Here is a 20,345-nt window from a genome sequence, read left to right as displayed (position 1 = left end):
AGTGCGCGTGTGGTGGGAAGGCAGGGACGGGCAGGGGAGGGCAGGGATAGGCGTCTTTTGTTAAGGATGGGGAATGAGAATTAATCCGCCTCAGGCCTGTGATTGTTACAGAGAGCAGAAAAGGTCGGATCCTGCACCAGCCTGCAGTACATCCCAGCTCACCTGCCCTGCCGTTGCTCCCAACCAGCACTTTGTGGGGAGCAGAACCCAGCCCCGCATCCATCTCCTGTATCAGTGTTTGGGTCACGCATAAAGCTGGGAGTGGTTTGTGATGGTCCCTGGAATTAACACAGCCCCAGTGACTCTCTGGAGTCACTAACACCTCGCCAGGGCAGCAGTGAACACGTCCAGACTGAGCATCTTCCTCTGAAACCTACAGCAAACACGTAAAGATTCACAGAGCATGGTTATAATTTCTGTTATGCCATCAGAATGATGGAAGGAGAGGCCAATAAAGGGATGGAAGCAAAACCAGTGGTTTGGTTTCAAGTGAGTTTTTACAGCGATATGGAGGTCACAGGTAGAGTGGCCATGGGACATCTCTTCCCAGCACCGGGAGAACGATGGGGTGAGGAAGGGCAGGCAGAAAGCAGGGCCAGGGAGAAAAGAGTGGGGCTGAGCAGGGGCTGGCTCGCCCTTCTGTGTGATGCTGGAGGGGCTTCTGGGCTGTTCAGAGTGAAGACATGGGGACCTTTGAGGTGTAGTGGTTTCCCAGCACTCACCTGCCGGTCTCCTCAGGGTACAACACACTACTATTTTTCTTATTACGCTATTTTCTCTTCTCTGCAAATAAACACCTAGTAGGAGTGTGCTTCCCAGTTAGCTCCTGGAGCCTTGCTACTCACTGGGGCTTAAACTGCACTGAGGGGAAGGGAACTTGGCTTTAAACTTTCTTGAGCAACCTGAGTTCAACCACACCCTCTCAATTTTAAGCCCAGCTAACCATTTCCGTTTGAAACCCAGTTCTCTCTCTCCTCCTGGAGATTGCATCTGCCAAGACTTGCTGTTTGCTCTTGGAAGGGTCAGTGCCCGGTGTCCCCTCCTGCCCTGAGTCACTGAGGCCTCATCTCCATCTCTCTTGCTGGACAGAAGAAGTTGGGAGTTGAACAGTCACCTAATTTATTAAGGGCTTTGAATCCTTACAGAGAGCCTGTTGGATTCATGCAAAACCTCTGCATTACCAACGTGATCAAGGCTGTGGAGGTCGGGGAAAGGGAAAGGAGGGAAAATACAATTTCTCAGTTTTCAGCAGAAAATAAATCAACTTTTACAGAGAGTTCTGGCACAGCCAAAGGCTGTGCTATCATTTAAAAATCATTTTTTATTAAGCTGAACTCTCTCCTCTCTCATATTGTATGATATGACAGCTCTCTTTTGATGGGAAAGCTTTTATTTGGCCAGAGAAAGGGATAATTTGCTTCTTTTAAGGAGTTAATCCTCTGGTCCATTTCCGGGCTGGGAACAGCTATCCTCCCCCTTCCCTGGATCGGAGCCTGCAGGACAATGGAGATCATAACCACCTCAAATCTACACCCGAGATGGAGAAATCAGATTTCCTTCTCCAGTCATTTTTGTGGGATTAGCTAAATCTTAGATCCACACTAACCCTTCACAAAGCTGCCAAGATTAGTTAGAATTTATTTTATTCACAGGGGGGTTTATGGTTTTCTTTCCAAAGGGATTATATCTCTCTCTCTCTATATATTTGGGGTGGCTTCAGCCATAAAGCAGCTAGGTTAGAAGGAGAAAAAGCACACGTGTGCATAAAATAAAAACTTGGCTGCAAGAATGAAATGCCAAGACAAAGCAGCAACCCTGGACAGCTTTGCCAGTCCATTTTAAAAGCTACGTAAGCTGCCTTTTCCCTTGTGAGACTCTACTCTGGAGTTAGCACAGGGAAAACAAACCCCACTCAGCGTGGACTGCCCGTTCCTGCAGCCGCTGCTGCCAGCAGACGATGTCTTCAGAGCCAGCGTCGGACACCAACGCCGGCAGCAGTGGCCTCAAGAAGCTGTCTTCATTCAGCATCGAGGACATCCTCTCCAGCCCCACAGAGAAGAACCCTCGCGTCCTGGTCCCACTGTGCCTCCGGAGCGTCTTGGACTACGCACCCAAGGGGCCGTGTGAGCTGGGGGCTAACCCAGCCAGCTCCCTGCAGGAGGAAGAGGAGGAGGAGGAGGAGGAAGAGCTGGAAGGAGCAGGCTGCCACTGCTGCTGCTGTTCTCACATGGGCACCTGTTCCCTGCAGGACTCGCGGAGCTGGATGGGTGAGTGTCTGGGTTTGACTCACAGCGCAGGGCTTGAGGAGAGGCTTGTGCCAGCAGGGGGGGGAGGGGAAATCTTGGGCACCAAGTGACAATACCTGCTGAGACCAACACAGTCTCAGCTCCACTCTCACCATGGCTCCAGAGAGCCAGCATTTTACCTTGCAATACCACCAGGGTTTTAAAAGCAGGCGGTGTTCTTTGTTACTGGGTATTACTGGTTTTGTGTGAAACACTTGAGAGGATGGTGCCTCGGGGGGGTGCGAGTTCTCTGAGGAGTGTGGGGGGCCCTGTGGTCACGTGTCCCACACGCAGAGCTGTGCCCATGCTTCCTGCCGGCACTGGCACTGGGGAGGTGTCCATAGAATCATAGAATAACCAGGTTGGAAGAGACCCACCGGATCATCGAGTCCAACCATTCCTATCAAATCCATGAAGGGAAAGAGTTTTGGGCTACATCTAGCAAAATTCTTGCATCCTGAAAGAAAAAATACAAGAAAAAAAAAGTAGCAAACCCTTAACGATGCAGCTCAAAAGCATCCTGAAAATTCAGAAATACCTTGTGTCAGGACTGAAACACAGCTTCTTGCCAGGCTGTGGGTTTACAGCTATTTTCTGGACCTGGCCATAGTGCAGGTGGTAAGTAAACAAGAAAAACCCAGCCAGTGCTCCAGTCTGCACACTTCTACCAAAGTTATGCCTGAAGCACAGTGATCACGCAGCTCATCACCCACGCAGCTGAGCAGCTCCCACCTTCCACGTTCCAGATTCAACTCGTGCCCGAGCTGCCTCGAGCACAGTGGGTGTTTCAGCCCCCACCCCTAACGGAGCTGCTCTACCTCTCCCCTTGCAGGTGCCCAGTTGCCCTGGCCCATGCGGCTTTTCCACTCGGCACTCAGGGTCTGTAAGGGTCCCCAGGGGAACCCCAGCGAGCTGCAGACTTTCCACCAGATCCAGCGGAGGACACGCCGGCATCGCACCATATTCACTGAGGACCAGCTGCAGGCTCTGGAGACGCTTTTCCATCAGAACCAGTACCCGGACATCATCACTCGCGAGCACCTGGCAAATCGCATTCACTTGAAGGAGGAGAGGGTAGAGGTGAGATCCTGCTGCTCAGTGAGGTGCTGTTTGCTGCAGCCCCTGAGAACACAGACCAAGGCATTGCACCATCTTCTCGAGGAGGTGCAGACCTGGGGCTTAATTTTAAAACCTACTTTTGGGTATTTGACAAAATGCAGTTTAGGTTTGGCAAGGGATGGAAGAATACACAACAGTTCTCCCAGGCTGATTTTTTTTCTGGTGCCTGGTCCCATAACCTCACACGCTTCTCCTGACCCAGAATCACCTACATAAACACACAGACAAGCCCAGTTCACTCACCCCCAGCACCTAAGTGTACGCTCCTTATTATGTGATCTGCGTGACTTCTGAATTTGCCAGGGGGCAGCTCCCTTGTGCCCCGTCCATACATCTGAGCAGGTTTGCAGGGGAGGGATCAATTAAATTTTGTATCAAACTTTTATATTGGGAACATACTGCAGTATCCTAAAGCTGTGCAGCCCAGGAGGGTAACCGCCCGCCCCCTCCCAGAAATATGTGAAATGCAGAAGTTGTTCTTTTCTTGTTTCGTCCTTTCTAGGTTTGGTTTAAGAACCGGCGGGCCAAGTGGCGGCATCAGAAGAGGGCGTCTGCTTCAGCGCTGGTCCTTCAGGGCACCACAAAGCCCTCCGAGGAGAGCTGTTAGCAGTCACAGGCTGCACCGCAGCAGATGAACGCCGAGAGCACCAATGTATATAGCCAAAAAGTTCTGTACGGGCTGCCCGGGGGGGACTAGTGCAGCAAGGAGGGGGATCCATCACTCCCAGGGGAGAGGACAGGCATTTTCACCTCCCAGTCTCTCTTCCAAACCCAGATCACACGGCCAATAACCCACAGGGCACAACCCTCAGGCACTTCAGCAGGAATCGCTGCCCAAAGCCAGAGCAGGGACCAAGGTGCCACTGCGTTACCTGTGCGGCCTCGGAGCGGAGGCCTCTGCTGTCTTTGTCCTGCGTGGGCAGTGTTTGTGTGCGCTTCCCTACTGTACAGCTGCAAAACACCCTGTGAATGAATGTTTCCTGCTTTTTATTTGGAACTAGGGGCTGAACACCCTGAGCAGGGACCCTGCTCCCTGCAGAGAGGCTGAGAGGGGAGCCCCGGCCATGGGTGAGGATTGAGAGGAGACCCCCAGCCATGGGGCCGGGCTGCAGAGGGGTGGCCTGGGAATCACTGGGTTGGTAACACCGCCCTGTCCGTGGGGCTGGAAATCAGTGGGACGGTAACACTGTCCCATCCATGGGGCTGGAAATCAGCGGGTCGGTAACACTGCCCTGTCCGTGGGGCGGGAAATCATAGAATCATAGAATAACCAGGTCGGAAGAGACCCACGGGATCATCGAGTCCAACCATTCCCATCAAACACTAAACCATGTCCCTCAGCACCTCGTCCACCCGTCCCTTAAACACCTCCAGGGAAGGTGACTCAACCACCTCCCTGGGCAGCCTCTGCCAGTGCCCAATGACCCTTTCTGTGAAAAATTTTTTCCTAATGTCCAGCCTGAACCTCCCCTGGCGGAGCTTGAGGCCATTCCCTCTCGTCCTGTCCCCTGTCACTTGGGAGAAGAGCCCAGCTCCCTCCTCTCCACAACCTCCTTTCAGGTAGTTGTAGAGAGCAATGAGGTCTCCCCTCAGCCTCCTCTTCTCCAGGCTAAACACCCCCAGCTCTCTCAGCCACTCCTCATAAGGCCCGTTCTCCAGCCCGGGCTGGAGAAATCAGGGGGTCGGTAACACCGCCCTGTCCCTGGGGCTGGAAACCAGCGGTCGTTCCCGGTGCCGCCGCAGCTCGGCCCCCGGTGGGTCCTCCCGGGCGCCAGGGGGCGCTGCGGCCGCGCGTGCCTGTGCTGGGCGGGGTGCTGCGGCTCCGCGCGGCTCAGTGACGTCACGGCGACGGCGGCTGAGGAGGTTCAGGGCCGGGGGCGGCCTCCGGGACCCCGCGCTATGGAGGCGGCGGCGGCTCCGGCGGCCTCCGCCAGCACCGCCCTGGTGCCCGCCGCCGCTAGCACAGCCCTGGTGGCGGGGAGGGAGGCGGCCCCAGCGGCCCCCAAGCGCGCGAAGAAGATCCTGGATGAGGAGGCCTACATCGAGGTAGGCCTGAGCCTGGAGCCGGCGCAGGGACCGGGGCCGAGACCGAGGCCTGGGCCGAGACCGGGACCGGGGCACGGGAGGACGCGCAGAGCATCTGGCCTGAGCTGAGCATGTGCTCTGAGCTGTCCCAGCGTGACCGTGCTGTTTCTCTCTGTAACAGAGTTTGGAGAAGATCATTCAGCGAGACTTCTTCCCGGATGTGGAGAAGTTGCGAGCGCAGAAGGAGTACCTGGAGGCTGAAGAAAATGGTGACTTGGAGAAAATGAGGCAAATCGCTATCAAATTTGGTTCCTCCCTGGGCAAATCGTCAAGGGATACACCAGCACCCTGTAAGAACTGGTTCTCTGGGTCTTTATATCTGATATCCTTACTCTGGTTTATCTAACTTTGTGCAGGCAGTGTTTATCCTAAAGATTCAAGATGGATGTTGCGTGGGAATTAGTGTACCAGACTGGGCAGTATCCGATGGCTGCTGCTGAATTCCTCTTTGGTGATGTCTGATAATGCCTTCTGGAGGGCATGGATTTGAAAAAACAACTAGCATTCCTTATAGGCATCTTTTGCCAAGTTCTAGCTCCTTAGAGAATGTTATGTGCTGTATCATATTATACTGTCAGAGACTCTGTGCTGTGTTTTGCAGCCTTTTTGTAACGTAGGAGGTTCTTATTGTATCTGCAGACCTCTGAGATTTCCATGTCCTAGGCATAGATGCTGTTGGAAGCTGGTGGTGATCAGAGGTTCTCGCAACAGGCATCCAGTGCCCCCTGTTTTGTTTGCTGTCTCCATGCTCAGGTGTTTCTTGTGCTGGTGCCCAGTTCTTAGTGAGCTCTTATTGTGGGGTTTAAGTCACCTGTGTGCTTGTGGCAAAGGGCATGTGTTACTAAGTGGTTTCCCTGCCTCCCCTCCCGTAGGGGCTGGCCTTGGCCTTGCTTAAGGTCATTAATGCTACTGCTTGCTTCTGTTGGTAAAAGCTGTGGACAAGGTGGCGAATATGCTGGCCTGTGGCTCTCCTGTGAGTTTTTACCAGTAGGAGAAAATAGCCTGTTAGATGAGAGCAAAATTTTATTCTGTGGTTGGGGCAGTGCTGAATACAGTATTTGGGTTTTTTTGGTGTATTTTTAATTAAATAATTGTTCTGTAATACATCTTTTGTGACTTTCTATCACAGATGTTACTCCAGCCACATTTGAAACCCCAGAAGTGCATCCAGGTGGCCTTCCATTGGGAAATAAATCCAAAGCTGGCATGAAGGCTGCAGAGGAAGGTAGGAGAATGATGTTTCTCTAGCTGAATTCTTCATCAGCATGAAAATACTGCTGTGAGCTCTGTCTTCTGTAAGGGTTTTGGATATTTAGCACTTGTTCAGCAACTTCCTTTTAGTGGGTAAAAATGATTGCTCTGAAGTTGAACCTGGTGTAATGTTTTAAATTGTGTGTGAATGCTTAATTATGGGCATGTCTGTGGCTGAGTAAATTCTTGATCTCTTTGAAGGCAGTAATTTTTCTTGGGCTACCTGAAATTAGTTCTGTAAGTAAGCAACAATTGCAGGGGTGGAGTAATTAATATATTACATTAAAAATGTCTGCTGGCAGCTGACCACCTGTGTGTTTCCCCTTTAGCACAAATAGCTAGAAATGCCCTAAGCGATTTTATGTGAAAGTTGGCTATGTGTCTTGCAAAAATGGAATCTATCATTGTGCCGCTCTGTGTGTATATGATTTTTTTCTTGTTAGGAGAAGCAGAAAAAGATGATAAAGATACACTTCCTAGTCTGGACAGCTTCTTAGCAAAACATACAAGTGAAGATAATGCTTCATTTGAGCAGATCATGGAAGTGGCAAAAGAGAAGGAGAAAGTCAAGCATGCTTGGCTATATAGTGCAGAAGAAGAGTATGCCCAGGTAAGGAAGTGGCTTGGCTGTACCTCTGTTCTCTGAAAGTGAAGCAGCAAGGACATACCATTTTACTGTATTTCTCTCTTGTTGGATTAAATAGAATATTATCTTTTCTTCTGTTTTCGATTTCTGCTATAAATACTGGTGAGAATTCCTTGGCTCTGAGAGTGGAGCTGTTGCGTTACGCTGTTGAATTACTCCTGATATTAAACAAAAATAGAAAGATGTTTTATTTTCAATAGAAAGTGTGTGGGGTGGTTGTATCTAAATCTCAGCTAATCCTGGGTTTTCTGGGTACTGTGGCAGCTCACTGCTTCCTTTTGCAGTGCTGGTTTTCTCCCAACCTGTAACGCCAGAATGGTGTTGACATAGTTGCTGGGAATCTGTCTTTTCCAAAAGCTTTGTGATTGGGAAGTGCTAGTAGTGCCCTTCTTGGCAGTCTTTTACTTAAGCAGCACTAACAAGGTGAGCAGCTGAGAACAGTTCCTGTGGTTTGTCCATCAGCCCTTTATTAACTGGAGTGAGGTTGTGTTCCCTGATTTCAGTTTTCTATCCTATTACCAGTATGGCTCCGTGCAGCCACTGGTGTACAGTGCTGTGCAGAGTAGGGCTGCCACGCTGTCTCCCTCTGTGGGCTTTGTGGGAGGCTCAGAGCTGTCCTGGGCTGCCCTGTCTGTCTCCACTGGCACTGTTGCCAATTGTGTCAGTGCTGGATAGGAGCTGCAGCAGCTTTTAATGAAGTTTGGCAACGGCATGTGAGTGTTTGCTGCTGCCGTTGTAAATGTTGTGGGTTTTATCCCAACTAATGTAAAACCTCAGGGTCCATTACAATAAAAATGCCCTCTGTGACTCCGTATGCATCTTATTTGCTTGAGAGCTTTTGTCAAGGATTAAAAGGCCGGCAGCAGAAGAACATTCCCCAAGTACAGGGATTGGTTCAGGTCAAGGTGGAATTGCCAGAGCTGGTCTTGTGCTGATGTTTTCCTGCCAGCTGTCACTCTCTTCAGACCTTGCATTTCCTTGTGCAGCGTGCCTGGCCGTGTAGCACAGCTTTATCTTGCCTCATTCAACACATTCGGTGGCAATACTACCGTTTAAATGGATGAGGATGATGCCTATTAAAGACAACACCAGCTGATGTCTTTATAGCTTCTGGCAGTAATTTTCACATTTAATTGGTGTGAGAATTTTAAAATGGATTAACAGTGGGGGCTGATTGCATTCTGTTGGTTTCTTGTTGGTGTCAGTGATGCTCGTGTGCTTGTAACAGCACACAGGTCATTGTGTGAATACATCATATGCTTCCGTACTCCTACTGCCTATGGAAATGTTAGACAGCTGTCAGATCATTGAAGAAGTGTCCGCTCTTTGTTACTGCTCACCTCAGCTAGGACAGTTTTCACTAGACCAGGGTGGTACAGACTTTCTCCCAAGAAGACCTGGGAGAATGCCTTTCTGTTGGATAAAAGTGTCGTATGTTTTTCTTCCATTAGTTGGCAGTGAATGCCTCATTTCCATTTTGATTACTGTATAGAAAATAAACAGAAAAAGTTTGAACCACCAGAGTGTTGTCACAAGATGTAATGAAGTCATAAACGTAATATGTCTGAGAAGTTTATTCTGTAGTTCTCACTTCATTCTGTAGCAGAGCCATCCATGTCCAGACTTGTTTCAAGCTCACCTGGGAGCAGGGTGGTTCCTCAAACTCCCCTTGCCAGCAGGAGGGTGCTTGTGCCATGCCAAATGCAAAGTGTGCTAGGGCAGCAGGTAGCTGCGTGCGTGACTGAGCTCTCAGAGTTGTGTGTGCCTGATGAAAAGATTGCAGGACTCTGTTTCACACCTGATTTTTTTCTTTTTACCCCCTTTTTAATTATTTTTAACCAGCGACGAAGTGAGAACCTGGCACTTCCTTCAGCAGAGCAGCAAGCTCTGGAGAATGTGAAAGCTGGACTGGAGACCTGGGAGTACACAGCTCGGAACACCCTGATGTATTATCCAACAGGTGAGATGTGCGGGTTTCTTGGGAGAGGCATTGGTTCTAGGTGGGTTGACCCCAAACAATGCTTACAGCACTTCCATGGATGATTGAGCAGCTCTTACTGATAATGCTGCACTGTTTCATTTGTGAACCGCAGATATGTAAAGTTGTTTTTAAAACTCTGTTTTTTTCTTTTCTTTCTTTGGACCTTGCTCCTTTGCCTCTGGTTGCAAAGTTTTTCATTATGTTGTATTTGTCATTGAGGAACTCGTTATCTGTATTACGGAAGCACTTGCTTACATGAGTCAGAGCTCTTCCTGCTCTGGTCTTTCTTATTTATAAGCACTTTCTTGTTATCTTTATTCATTCTTTTTTTCTGCTCTGAGTGCTTCTTGGTTCCTTGATTGCTATAGAAAACTATCATTTCGTAAATGCAGTTCTTGTTTTTGCTGTAAAATTACAAGTAGTAATTTTGCAAACTAGTGAAGTAGAGGAAAGAAATTCTTGTTGACTCTTCTTAAAGAAGAAAAATCTGATCTTAATTTATAGATTTCAGGTGTTACAATGTATATGTTTAGATTTTGTCTTAGAAGGCCAGAGATACACTCTGCAGTCGCTGATGGATTCAGTGTGGTGTAGGAATGTGTGGCAAGTGTTGTGGTGGTTGGGAGCTTTAGAGCACACTGCCTTGTGTTACCTGAGCCCTTTCTTAAAATACGTTTTGCTTTTCAAGGTGTTCCTGATGAGGATGAGGTATTCAAGAAGCCCAGGGAAGTTGTCCATCGAAACACACGTTTTGTGAAGGACCCTTTTAGCCAAGCCGTGAGCAAATCACAGCTCCAACAAGCTGCAGCCCTCAATGCTCAGGTTGGATAATTTTACTTCTTCTGACTAGAACCTTGTTAGACTCTGTCTTCTGGTGTTGTTCATCAGCTAGGAGAACTGTGTGTGTGCCAGGTACAGCTGACGCATGCCTTTCTCCACATGAGTGGTGTTGTCTTTTTTATTTCAGTACAAATTGGGCAAAGTGGGGCCAGATGGGAAAGAACTGATACCCCAAGAGTCTCCAAAAGTGAATGGGTATGGATTTGTGGCTACACCCTCTCCTGCTCCTGGTAAGAGGGATTTCTTATTTTTTTCTAATGTAGGAGGACTGCTGCTGCTCTTATTTTGATGCTTTATTTGTTCAATGCTGAGGTATTGTTAGTTTACACAAGGAGGTAAGCCTTCTATCAGTTGGCTGAGTGATGGTTCAGCCTGGCTTGCAGGGATGTGGCACATCTCACTCCATTCACGGTCTAACCTACTGCTTTCCTACAGGTCTGTTGCTTTCTAGGTTCTTTCTTTGTCTGAACACACTTGTGTATTAGAGATCCCTGTTGTTTAGATCTATTAGCCACAGGATACTTTTCAGTTAGAACAAACTGATTTTTTTTCTTCAGCTGAAATGTGGTATCAGAATTTTTAGCTCTTCTTCACCAGCCATTATGTTTTCCTGTCTTTTGTTACTGTGCTGAAAGGTGAACATCCTGAGGCTTTTCCTCTGGAAAGCCTGTAGGTGGCATTTGGAGCGCGCCTCTTTTCGCCATTGTAAATGCCTTTTCCAGACCCTGGACAGCAGGATTTTCTAGCCAATGACTTAATCAGCCTCATGGAATCTGGTTTACAGTTGCAGCTGCTACACAAGGTGTAGTCGCTGTTTGGTACAGGCTAGCCTCAAGATGAATTGGGGGTACATTTGGCCTCTGCCCATTTCCGTGCTTTAAATTAGTTCCTTGTGTTGAAGGAGTTTTTGTATGGTAGCAGAAGGGAAGACTGGTGCCATAGAGGGGGAAAAAAGAAAGTGTTAAAAAGGAAAAGCTCACTAAAATAAAAAATAAAAACTTAAATAAAAATAAACTTATGGAAAGGACAGTGCTTATGTGTTGTGACACAGCCACAGGAAATCCTGCGAGTTTGAGGTCGTGCCCTTTTAATGGGAACCACATATTAACTGTTCAATGTTGGTGGTGATTTCCTCTGCAGTGAAGGGGCTTATCTATGTGTGGATCAATTTGGTGCACTTCATAATTTGCTTCTCTGGATTTCTTTTGATGAACAAACAGTCAGGCATCTTGCATGAGCATGACTTTTTAAATTTGTTTTTAGGTGTGAATGAGTCTCCTTTTATGACATGGGGTGAAATCGAAAGCACCCCTTTGCGCCTAGAAGGGTCAGAAACACCATATGTGGACAGAACACCTGGACCAGCCTTCAAGGTATTCCATGTCAGGAGTCACCTTGTCATTCTTTTCTGGGGGAGGGAGGAGGAGGGAAAGATTAAGAAGAGAAAGGCAAGTGAGTAAGTGATAGATTAACATTGTTGTGGGAGTGTGACACATCTCTGGGCTGTGTTCCCAGTCCTTGACACCGATAATCCAGGTTCTGCTTGGAGGGTGGAGGTGGACATGGCTCCACGTGAGAGCTGCTTGGTGAAGATACCTGAAGTGAGTTGACAGGAGAGGGAGGCTTATCATTTGATCATGAGCCCAGATAGAGGGGCTTTCAGAAGAAGCTAACAAGATGCCTAATTTCTCTGATTTTAATGAATGAAGGGGTAGAAATTGTAGGATTTTCTTCTGCCTTGATCTTCTGGCCGTCACAGCATGAGGCAGGTGTATCTCCTGAGAGTAGAAGATGCACTCTAGCTTTGCTAATGGCACCTGACCTTGTGTGCTACCCATCTCCTGGTGTTGTTGAATACGGGCTTTCTGAGACCCTTAGTTTAGGAAAGGTGTTGTTGGCTGTATGTGCCTCTGGTCAGACTCTGAGGCCCTTGGCAGGTTCTCCTGCTGTTTAGCAATGTCTGTGTTTGCCTGGGAGCTGACTGGCTGTAGGCCAGGCAAGGCACAGATGAAATTGTTTGTCTAGGAGACACAGCAGGGGGAAATGCCAGAGGTAAGGGCTGCTTCCTTGACTGAACTGTTTTTATCATTTTTGTTACTTGCTAAGGATGGTTGAAGGTCTCTGTGTCTTCTCTGGCAGCAGAGAGGTGTGGGTTGGCTCTACTGCTCCCTGCTTTAGATCCCTGTAGGCTGGAATCCCACTGTGGAGGTGCTTTGACCCATTTATGCGGCTCTCATCCAAGTGCCTTGGTGAATTAACTGTGCAATACATTTATAGATCTTGGAGCCTGGGCGCCGTGAGAGGTTGGGACTCAAGATGGCCAATGAAGTGGCAGCTAAAAACCGAGCAAAGAAGCAGGAGGCACTTCGCAAAGTGACAGAAAACTTGGCCAGGTGAGACTTCTGTGCTGATGGCACAGCTTGGGATGTGTGTTTTCCGATGAGATTTAAATCGACCTACATAGAAAAGAAGAAATGATAACAGCTTAAGCAGGAGGAAGTGCAGTCAAACTGGAAGTTTTTAGAAATTAAAAAGCTTAATTCTTAAGGGAAGGTGGCTGGTGGCCGTCCCTGATACTCCTTGTTGTCAGCATTACTGTTCTGCTCTACAGCCTCTCAGCAGTAGCTCTGGATCCGTGTCTTGCCTCATTGCAAAGAGGAAATGTGATAAGGCTGGCTTGGCTGGGTCATGGGAAGAACGGAAGGGGGAGGCAGCACCTCTCAGGATGGGAGGGGTGTAGGTTTCTCTATCACTTTTCTCTAGAGAGACAGGCTGCCTTTGCGTACAGGCAGAACGATTTCTGCAGCCAGTGGGTCTAGTCTGTGAGGGGGAGTGGGTAGTGAGCTCGTCTGTGGAGGCATCGATGCTCTTCCTGATAAATGGCAAATATTTACTGTAAAATCTTCTAAAAGTGTTTATTCTGTTGCAGCCTCACTCCGAAAGGACTAAGCCCAGCAATGTCACCAGCTTTGCAGAGACTAGTAAACAGGACTGCAAGTAAATACACCGACAAGGCCCTGCGAGCCAGCTATACTCCTTCCCCAGCCCACACAGGAACTCCTGGTTACAAGACCCCAGCAAATGGGCCTCATACTCCCACAAGCACCCCACAGTCTAGGACAATATCTCAGACACCGGTTTCTCAGGATACTACATCTATCACAGACAATTTACTGCAGCTTCCGAAAAGAAGGAAGGCATCTGATTTCTTCTGAATATTCCAGCCACCAGCAAGATGACGGTGAATTGACTGTGCTCAGCTGTTTGCAAATGGGATGGTGTGAGCCATACCTAGTGAGGGCTGTCTAGATACAGCTGCCAGAAGGGAAGCCAGCGATTACAAAGTCTGGGACCAGCACTACTCTAGCCTGTGTAGGTAAAATACAGTGTGTGTGTGTATATATATATAGATTTTGGAAACAGTGTCTCCTGCTGTGATATAATTTCCCTTGGAACTGCATGGGTGGGATGTGTGCGGCTGCTGTAGAAAAAGGATGCATCCTGCAATGGCGGAGAAGATTTTATAATTTTTTTAAAGATCTATTTTTCTTTTTAAGATGGCCGTGCATTTAAATACGTTTCTGTACAGATATATCTATCTATTTATAAAATGTGGTAAACCTTCCTAAAATGTTGAACTGGACTTTCTTCCAGCTTGTCAAACTTCTTTGGTTTTGGGCTTTAAGGAAGAGGAGTTACAACCATGCATATAGTGAGACATGAGCCAGAATTTTAGAGGGCTTCTCTTTAATTTAAGTGGAGTTTAAACTGATGCTCTTGAACATACAGTGTACCTGTCAGGAGAATTGGTACATAGAATCACATCATAATTTGTATTGCGAGGGACCTTAAACCCTATCCAGTTGCAAACCGCCTGCTATGGATCACCCTCAACATGTCCCACTGGATCAGGTTCTTCCAAGCCTCATCCAACCTGGCCTCGAACACGTCCGGGGATGGGGCAGCCACGACTTCTCTGGGCAACCTATGCCAGTGCCTCATCACTCTCACAAGAAAACATTTCTGCATAATATCTAATCTAGATCTCCCCTCTTTTCTCTTAAATCCATCCTCCCTCATCCTACCCCTGCCCTCCTTGATCAAGAGCCACTCCCCAGCTTTCCTGTAACCCCCACGTTTCAGTACTGAAAGGCTACTCTAAGGTCTCCCTGAAGCCTTCTCTTCTCTAGGCTGAGAACTCTCCGCCTGTCCTGCTATGGGAGGACATTATGGAAACTGTGCGTACAGTTTCAGACATCCGTTCACACTTCCTAACAACCTGCTTTATTACTGAATCCAAAATGGGACTGATGCACGTGTGAATTCTGCAGCCTGTGTAGTCAGTAGCTTGAGAAACGTGAGCATAAGAGCTGTTAAATGTCAGCAGTACTGAAAAAAGCTACCCAGTGTGTTTTGACAGTGACTTCTCATCCCCACAAACCATACCAGAGCCAGGTCTTTTGAGAACAAGACTTTTAAGCTGTTGATTCACCTCAGCAAGGGGTACTGTCTTCTGGTTTTGTGCTCCATAAAGCAAAAGGTGAGGACGGTGGCTGAAAGGGTCCAGAGAAGCTCAAGTTGAGAACCAGCAGTTTGCAAGTTAAATCACTCTGTCGTTAAAACCAGCCATTCTTGAGGGAGGATCATGTTTTCTTCTTTCCTTCCCCTTTTGCAGAATGAGATTTGGCCTGCTGCTTGTCCATAGGCCTTATTTCATGCAAGTTTTGGGAACACTCTCCCTCTTCTGCAGCTGGCAGATGGGAAGGGGCTGTGGATTTTGGAGTCTGCAACCATGGGTGTTTCAAAACTTCATCTATATGCATCCTCTGAGTCGCATCGGGCTGGAGCAAGTGGTAAATGAGGTCTTTGCATTCTGCAGTCAGGTACTTTGACTCGGGGAAGGGAATCTCATGCTGTCTCTGACAATGTATCATTTTCCTGACATTGGAATCATCAAAGGGCATTAAAGCATAGACCATTATGTACAGGATGACACCCAGGCTCCATATGTCAGAAATCCTGGGGTCACAAGGCACACCCTCTAGCACTTCAGGGGCTGCATATGCAGCAGAGCCGCAGAAGGTGTTGCTGAGAATAGTTTTTCCATTTTTATCCTGAGACAAACGTTTGGAAAAGCCAAAGTCAGCCAGCTTCATGTTGAGGTCTTCATCAAGAATGATGTTTTCACATTTCAGATCCCTGTGAGCAAAGTCCAAGTCGTGGCAATGCTTGACAGCAGAAACCAACTGCAGAAACTTGACACGAGCCACGTCCTCGTCCATAGCTCCCATGGTCCTGATGTAGTCCAGGAGGTCTCCCTTTTTCCCCAGCTCCATCACAATGTACACTTTCCCACGTGATGTCTCAAAAATCTCATAGATTTTGATGATTGAGGGGTGCTGTAAACATGTCAAAGCCTCAAGCTCCCTGGGAATAAACTTTTTCAGGGAGTCCTGAGGAGCTTTGGTCTTGTCAATTATCTTGATGGCAACTTGGTGTTTCAGCTGGCTGCAGTAGGCAGATTTCACCTTGCCAAAAGAGCCTTTTCCCAATGTTGCCTTCAGTCTGTAGCCTTTCTTTCTAAGGAGCATGGTGTCATCCATGGTGGGAGTGCTGGAGTGAGCTGCATGGGGCAGCGCTGGCGTGCATCATGTGTGGGGGTTGGGGACGTGCCCATGCACCATGGTGGCTGCCCAGCACTCTACTGCAGCAGGTGGGCCAGCACCCGGCACTGGCCACCGGGTGATGTCACAGATGGAGCTCTTGGAAGGACCTTCTAGTCCTTCTCTAGTGCTACTGGGTGACGTTACCAAGGCAAAACTGAACATCAGGTCACTGAGAGGCATTGACTGTGCTTTGTCGTCTTCATAAAATGATTGTTATATTTACTTTTGCTAACAGGATGGAAGTAGTTTAACAGTTTTTCTTTCCTGAAGTTTGCTGAAGTCTTTTGTCTGTCTCAGATTATCTTTCAAGTCCTGTATGGGCTTGCTCCTTGTCAGCCAGCTTTCCACAGGAGGGATGGGATGCTACTTTACTTGTCTTCTCTGGGGCTGTGTTTAAGAACTGTTTTTTAGCTTGTGAGCTTGTTAGGAGAAGGAGGTGCCTTAAGTTCCTGTCCGTGTTCATCCACTCCTTTGTAGCTGCCATGGTTGCCTGCTTTCGTGGGCTTCCTACTGTTTTTTTCTTAAGCCCATACTCGGTGGAGGAATTGTGTTTTGGCTCTGAGGATGACTGGCTCACATGTTGATCACTGTAATCAGCCTCTGGGGCTTTTTGCTTTGTGCTGATTTCAGGATTTTTTTAGATTTGTTTCTACAGTTGCTATGGGTTTGAGTCCAAAGAATGGGTGATGCTGATAATACAGGTGCTAGAAACAATCCTGCTTCCTCCACCAGCACCGATGGCAATCTTGTTCTGAAGAGCAGAAGTGGTACTTCTGACACCCAGCTTGGTTTTTCCTCCCGTCCTTTCAAACTTTTAGCTCATTTTTATAATTGGTTAAAAAAAAATGAATGGTTTCAGCCACACAGAACCTACGCTTGGAGCTGTGGTTGCGCCAGTACAAGCTGACCTCTGAGGGTGGGATGAATACTTGTGCGGTGTGACCCAGTCTGGAGAAGCACTGAGCACCTTTTAGCAGAAAGCAGATGTAACCAATCTGTACACTCGCACCACACTGGAGTATGAGACAGCCTGCTAGCAGTCTTGACGTTTGCCATAACCAGGTGATGTTTTACCCAGGGAACATCCATGAAGATCTTATGCTGCTCTTTGAACAGTGCCTGCAGCCTCTGTAATGTCTGCGATGTTTGGGGCTGTGTTTATGTTGGTGGAGAGCTTCCTCTTGCACAGTTTCTACTGCTGTTTCCAAAACTCATCCCTGATTGAAAAACCTTTCTAAGGGACTCGAGTATTGTAGTGCACTTTGTGAAAATCAGTTGATTGACATGGATGGCGTTGCTAGGAGTCATGACTGCAAGAAATCAGTAATTTTTGCTTTCTTTAGTTCAGAAATAGGTGAAGGCTGTTTTGTCATTAAGCAAGCAAATTGTTCTCAGGTACTTGTGAATGAATGCAAAGGGAACACATTTACTAATGTTCCTGTACTTTCAGAGGTGATCTTTAAGGACTGAACTGGCTAAGTAACAATGATGTAATTAGAGAATCGCTGGGCTCTTTGTTGCCAGATTCATTGCCACTGCAGCACCAGCAGGTAATGTGCCTTACAGGGCCAAATCCAACATGAAAAAAAGTCTTGGTTGACTATGACTTGTGATTTTTTTTTTTTTTCCTCCTGTTCTTCGGAGGGTTTTTTTCCTTTCACTATTCCTTGTTTTCTGCATTTTCCAATCCGCAAGGACAAAATGTGCTTCCTCGCTTTGCCAAAAGAGCTGGAGCTCTCCTAATGCTGCAGAGGTGGTTGGTGGTGAGCAGGGGCAGCAGTGGGGCTCTCTGGAGTGGCAGGGCTGGCTGTGGTAGGTGGGTCACCGGATGCTTGCCAGAAATTGTGGGAGCTCCAGCAGACCAGGGACTATAACAGCATCACATGTAGAAGCTGAGAGTAGTTGCACATGCAGTTTGAAGCTTGGCTCCTTGCTCCATGCAGGAAAGAATATGGGAGACCATAGGGATTCTTGTTCTTGTAAATAGATGGGAAAGAGAGGGGATTATGGTTTATTTGGGGCACAACAGGGTGTAATTCTTAGAGAGAAAGTCACGAAAAGAGTTAGTGAATAGCCAGTGAGGACAAGGGTGAGTTGCTGTAAGTTGGATGAAGAACCAGGCTCAGATGCCTTAGAGAAGCGAAACATTGATTTCACCAGAGATGAGTGCTGCTCCTTTCTTTGTGGGGCACAGGTAACAAAATGCAGAGCAGCAGACAGGCAGAACACCAGGGTTAGGCAAGGTGAGTAAGTGAGAAGAGAAACTCATCATCATCTTACACCGTGCACTGAGCCAGGCCAGAGGGACTGGGAGTGGTGGGGCATTGCCTCAGGGTGGGAGGTTGTAGTCCAGCTTCAATTCACTGATCCCATGCAGCCCACGTGAGCTGTGTCTGCAGCAAGGAGTAGTCTGCAATGAGTCTTCCCGAAGGACTCAAGCTCCAAACTGGAGCTCCAAACTTCACTCTGCAATTCACCTTCAGAGATAAGAGGCTTTCCCTGGGGCAGAGGCAATCACCCCTGCCATGGTGTTGGGGCTGCAGCTTTGTGCTCTCCAAAAGCTGGTTCCAGTATGGGCTGGAGTCTGCACTGCTTTCTGCTTTCTTGATTATTTATATCAGAAGGGAAGCTGTGGTTGGAGATACTTTGTTGTTTTGGAGGACTTGGCTATTCCTCTGCAAAAATCACTGAGAAGAGGGAGAGATGGAGCGATTCCTGCTTCTTCGTATTTGCATTTGTTTCCTCAGTCCCAGGTCGCTGTGGCTGGACCCACAACGGGTGGCTGCAAACCCCAGCCACCCTAGGGTGAGAGCTGGGTTCAGCCACCCTCCTAGTGTGAGCCACTTCCCTCTGCTCCTCCTGGGTACAGTGGATTTTCTTCAATGCTCCTGAGGCACAGGTGATCTGCTCTCACTGGTTAAAGAAACATTTGCTCCCAGTAGGAAACTTGCAGTGCCTGGGATGTGCCAGCTCCTGCACCTCATCCAGGGCATCTGCAATCCCCTAATGTAGATCTCTGACAGCATTACAGCACCCAGCCCTGGGAAATGAGTGACTCTTACCCTTCACCTTTGTGCTGCTGCGTGGCTGGGTGGTTCATTGCCTGTTTGCTCATGGGTGCTGTGTGGGTTGCTGTGCTTGCCTGGCTCACGTGTGCTCCAGACCCGCCTCTGTTCAGAGCTAGTGGGGTGTCACGGTGTGGGGAGATGAGGTCTGCGTTTCCTTGGGACAAAAGCCAGGGACAAGCAGCGTGTGCCCTGTTCTCACAGTGGAGGCACTGTGGGGCGTTTATTTATACATTGTCACGTATAGTCTAATGGCCGGACCCGGGGTGTTGTGGGCTTGGGGTGGATAAGGAATGTCCCGGATCAATCTGGGGTTGGTGGATGCAGCTGGGCTGCAGGAAGTCAGGCTGGGAACAGCCTCCTCCCACAGCATCCCTTGGGAGGAACAAAGCTGGGGCGTTTGACGCTCGCACTTTGTGCTGGAGGATGTTGTCACGCTTCAGGTCCCCATGGATGCTCGGATCATGACAGCATTTGGCAGCACATGAGGACTGGCAAAATGGGTTTTGGCCTGAATCTTGAGGCTACGCCCCACTGCTGTGACGCACCAGCGGGTCCCCAAGCACGTGTCCCTGCCATGAGCTCTCCTGGAGTCCTGTGAGGTGAGCTCCGGGCTTGCTGCCATCCCAGCACCAGGGAACAACCGCTCCAAGGTCTTGGTGGGCACCACTTTCTGCTGTGACATTAAACTCCCCATTAAGCTTTGGAAAAAGCACCTTCCTGATGCTGTTGATCTGAGAATGGCAATGGTTCCAGTGGGGCTGGAGGTGGCAGGTGCCTGAGAGAAGCTTCCACCCACCCTCCTGCCTGCAGTTTGGCAGCCAGCACTTGGCCTGGGAAGCGGCCTGAAGTATCTGTGCATCCACTGGGAATACCCCTGAGGGAGGTTTGCTGCTGGGTGTAGCGAGTAATCGGTATTAACAGGAATAGAGGGAGTGTGTAAGGCTGAGATAAAATAGTCCTTTCTAGATTTTCGATGTTTTATTTGAAAATTTCAAACTGTAGCACGAAAGTGGAAAACACTTTGTTGTAAACATTAAAAAAAAAAAAACACAAAAACTTCCCAGGCAGCTTCCCAGGTTCGGGCTTTGATTCTGAATCGGTTTTTACTTGAAAGCTGGAGCTCTCTGCTGAGGAAAGGATGGGTCTGAGGAAATTCCAATTCAATCTGAGAAGCAGGGGTTGAAGGTCAAACTGCCTTTTGATCCTGAATGCCGCCCGGGCTCACCCCAGCGCCAGGAGAGTCGTGGCAGCAGGGCGGGTGTCTCCTTGCCAGGCTGGGACCGCAGGAACTGTCACCATCCTGGCTGGGCTGGTGCGCAGCAGCACCCAGGGTCAAATTCCTAAAGGCGTTTGTCATTGGCAGGGCCACTAACGATGCTCTGAGCTCAATTAGTTTTCTTTATG

At 48.4% G+C, this 20,345-nt stretch overlaps 3 protein-coding genes across 3 annotated transcripts; 2 read left to right on the top strand and 1 right to left on the bottom strand.

The window, feature by feature from the left end:
• Positions 1–1,843: 1,843 nt before the first annotated feature.
• On the top strand, positions 1,844–4,085 carry GSC2 (goosecoid homeobox 2). Its single transcript, XM_069871302.1, has 3 exons — positions 1,844–2,267; positions 3,118–3,365; positions 3,907–4,085. Exons 1-3 carry the CDS (start codon positions 1,958–1,960, stop codon positions 4,009–4,011), a joined length of 663 nt encoding a protein of 220 aa, XP_069727403.1. The 5' UTR covers positions 1,844–1,957; the 3' UTR covers positions 4,012–4,085.
• A 1,197-nt stretch (positions 4,086–5,282) lies between these two features.
• On the top strand, positions 5,283–13,982 carry ESS2 (ess-2 splicing factor homolog). Its single transcript, XM_069870899.1, has 10 exons — positions 5,283–5,450; positions 5,611–5,779; positions 6,619–6,714; positions 7,184–7,350; positions 9,229–9,346; positions 10,056–10,189; positions 10,335–10,437; positions 11,471–11,580; positions 12,485–12,600; positions 13,137–13,982. The coding sequence occupies exons 1-10, from the start codon at positions 5,304–5,306 to the stop codon at positions 13,420–13,422; spliced, it is 1,446 nt and encodes a 481-aa protein (XP_069727000.1). The 5' UTR covers positions 5,283–5,303; the 3' UTR covers positions 13,423–13,982.
• A 481-nt stretch (positions 13,983–14,463) lies between these two features.
• Positions 14,464–15,810, bottom strand: TSSK2 (testis specific serine kinase 2). Its single transcript, XM_069870879.1, has one exon. The coding sequence runs from the start codon at positions 15,808–15,810 to the stop codon at positions 14,851–14,853; it is 960 nt and encodes a 319-aa protein (XP_069726980.1). The 3' UTR covers positions 14,464–14,850.
• Between the last annotated feature and the right edge of the window lie 4,535 nt (positions 15,811–20,345).

The sequence above is a fragment of the Phaenicophaeus curvirostris genome, chromosome 17, assembly GCF_032191515.1.
Source record: "Phaenicophaeus curvirostris isolate KB17595 chromosome 17, BPBGC_Pcur_1.0, whole genome shotgun sequence".
In the NCBI taxonomy this organism is placed as follows: Eukaryota; Metazoa; Chordata; class Aves; order Cuculiformes; family Cuculidae; genus Phaenicophaeus; species Phaenicophaeus curvirostris.
The sequence above is the reverse complement of the archived record's forward strand: the minus strand, read 5'-3'. Positions and strand labels throughout refer to the sequence as shown.

Excerpts from the sequence above, each read along its gene's own strand:
- GSC2 (XM_069871302.1), top strand. The coding sequence starts at position 1,958 with ATGTCTTCAGAGCCAGCGTCGGACACCAACGCCGGCAGCAGTGGCCTC. Across the intron at positions 2,268-3,117 it reads GGACTCGCGGAGCTGGATGG|GTGCCCAGTTGCCCTGGCCC; the intron begins GTGAGTGTCTGG and ends CTCCCCTTGCAG. Across the intron at positions 3,366-3,906 it reads TGAAGGAGGAGAGGGTAGAG|GTTTGGTTTAAGAACCGGCG; the intron begins GTGAGATCCTGC and ends CGTCCTTTCTAG.
- ESS2 (XM_069870899.1), top strand. The coding sequence starts at position 5,304 with ATGGAGGCGGCGGCGGCTCCGGCGGCCTCCGCCAGCACCGCCCTGGTG. Across the intron at positions 5,780-6,618 it reads AAGGGATACACCAGCACCCT|ATGTTACTCCAGCCACATTT; the intron begins GTAAGAACTGGT and ends TTTCTATCACAG. Across the intron at positions 6,715-7,183 it reads CATGAAGGCTGCAGAGGAAG|GAGAAGCAGAAAAAGATGAT; the intron begins GTAGGAGAATGA and ends TTTTCTTGTTAG.
- TSSK2 (XM_069870879.1), bottom strand. The coding sequence starts at position 15,810 with ATGGATGACACCATGCTCCTTAGAAAGAAAGGCTACAGACTGAAGGCA.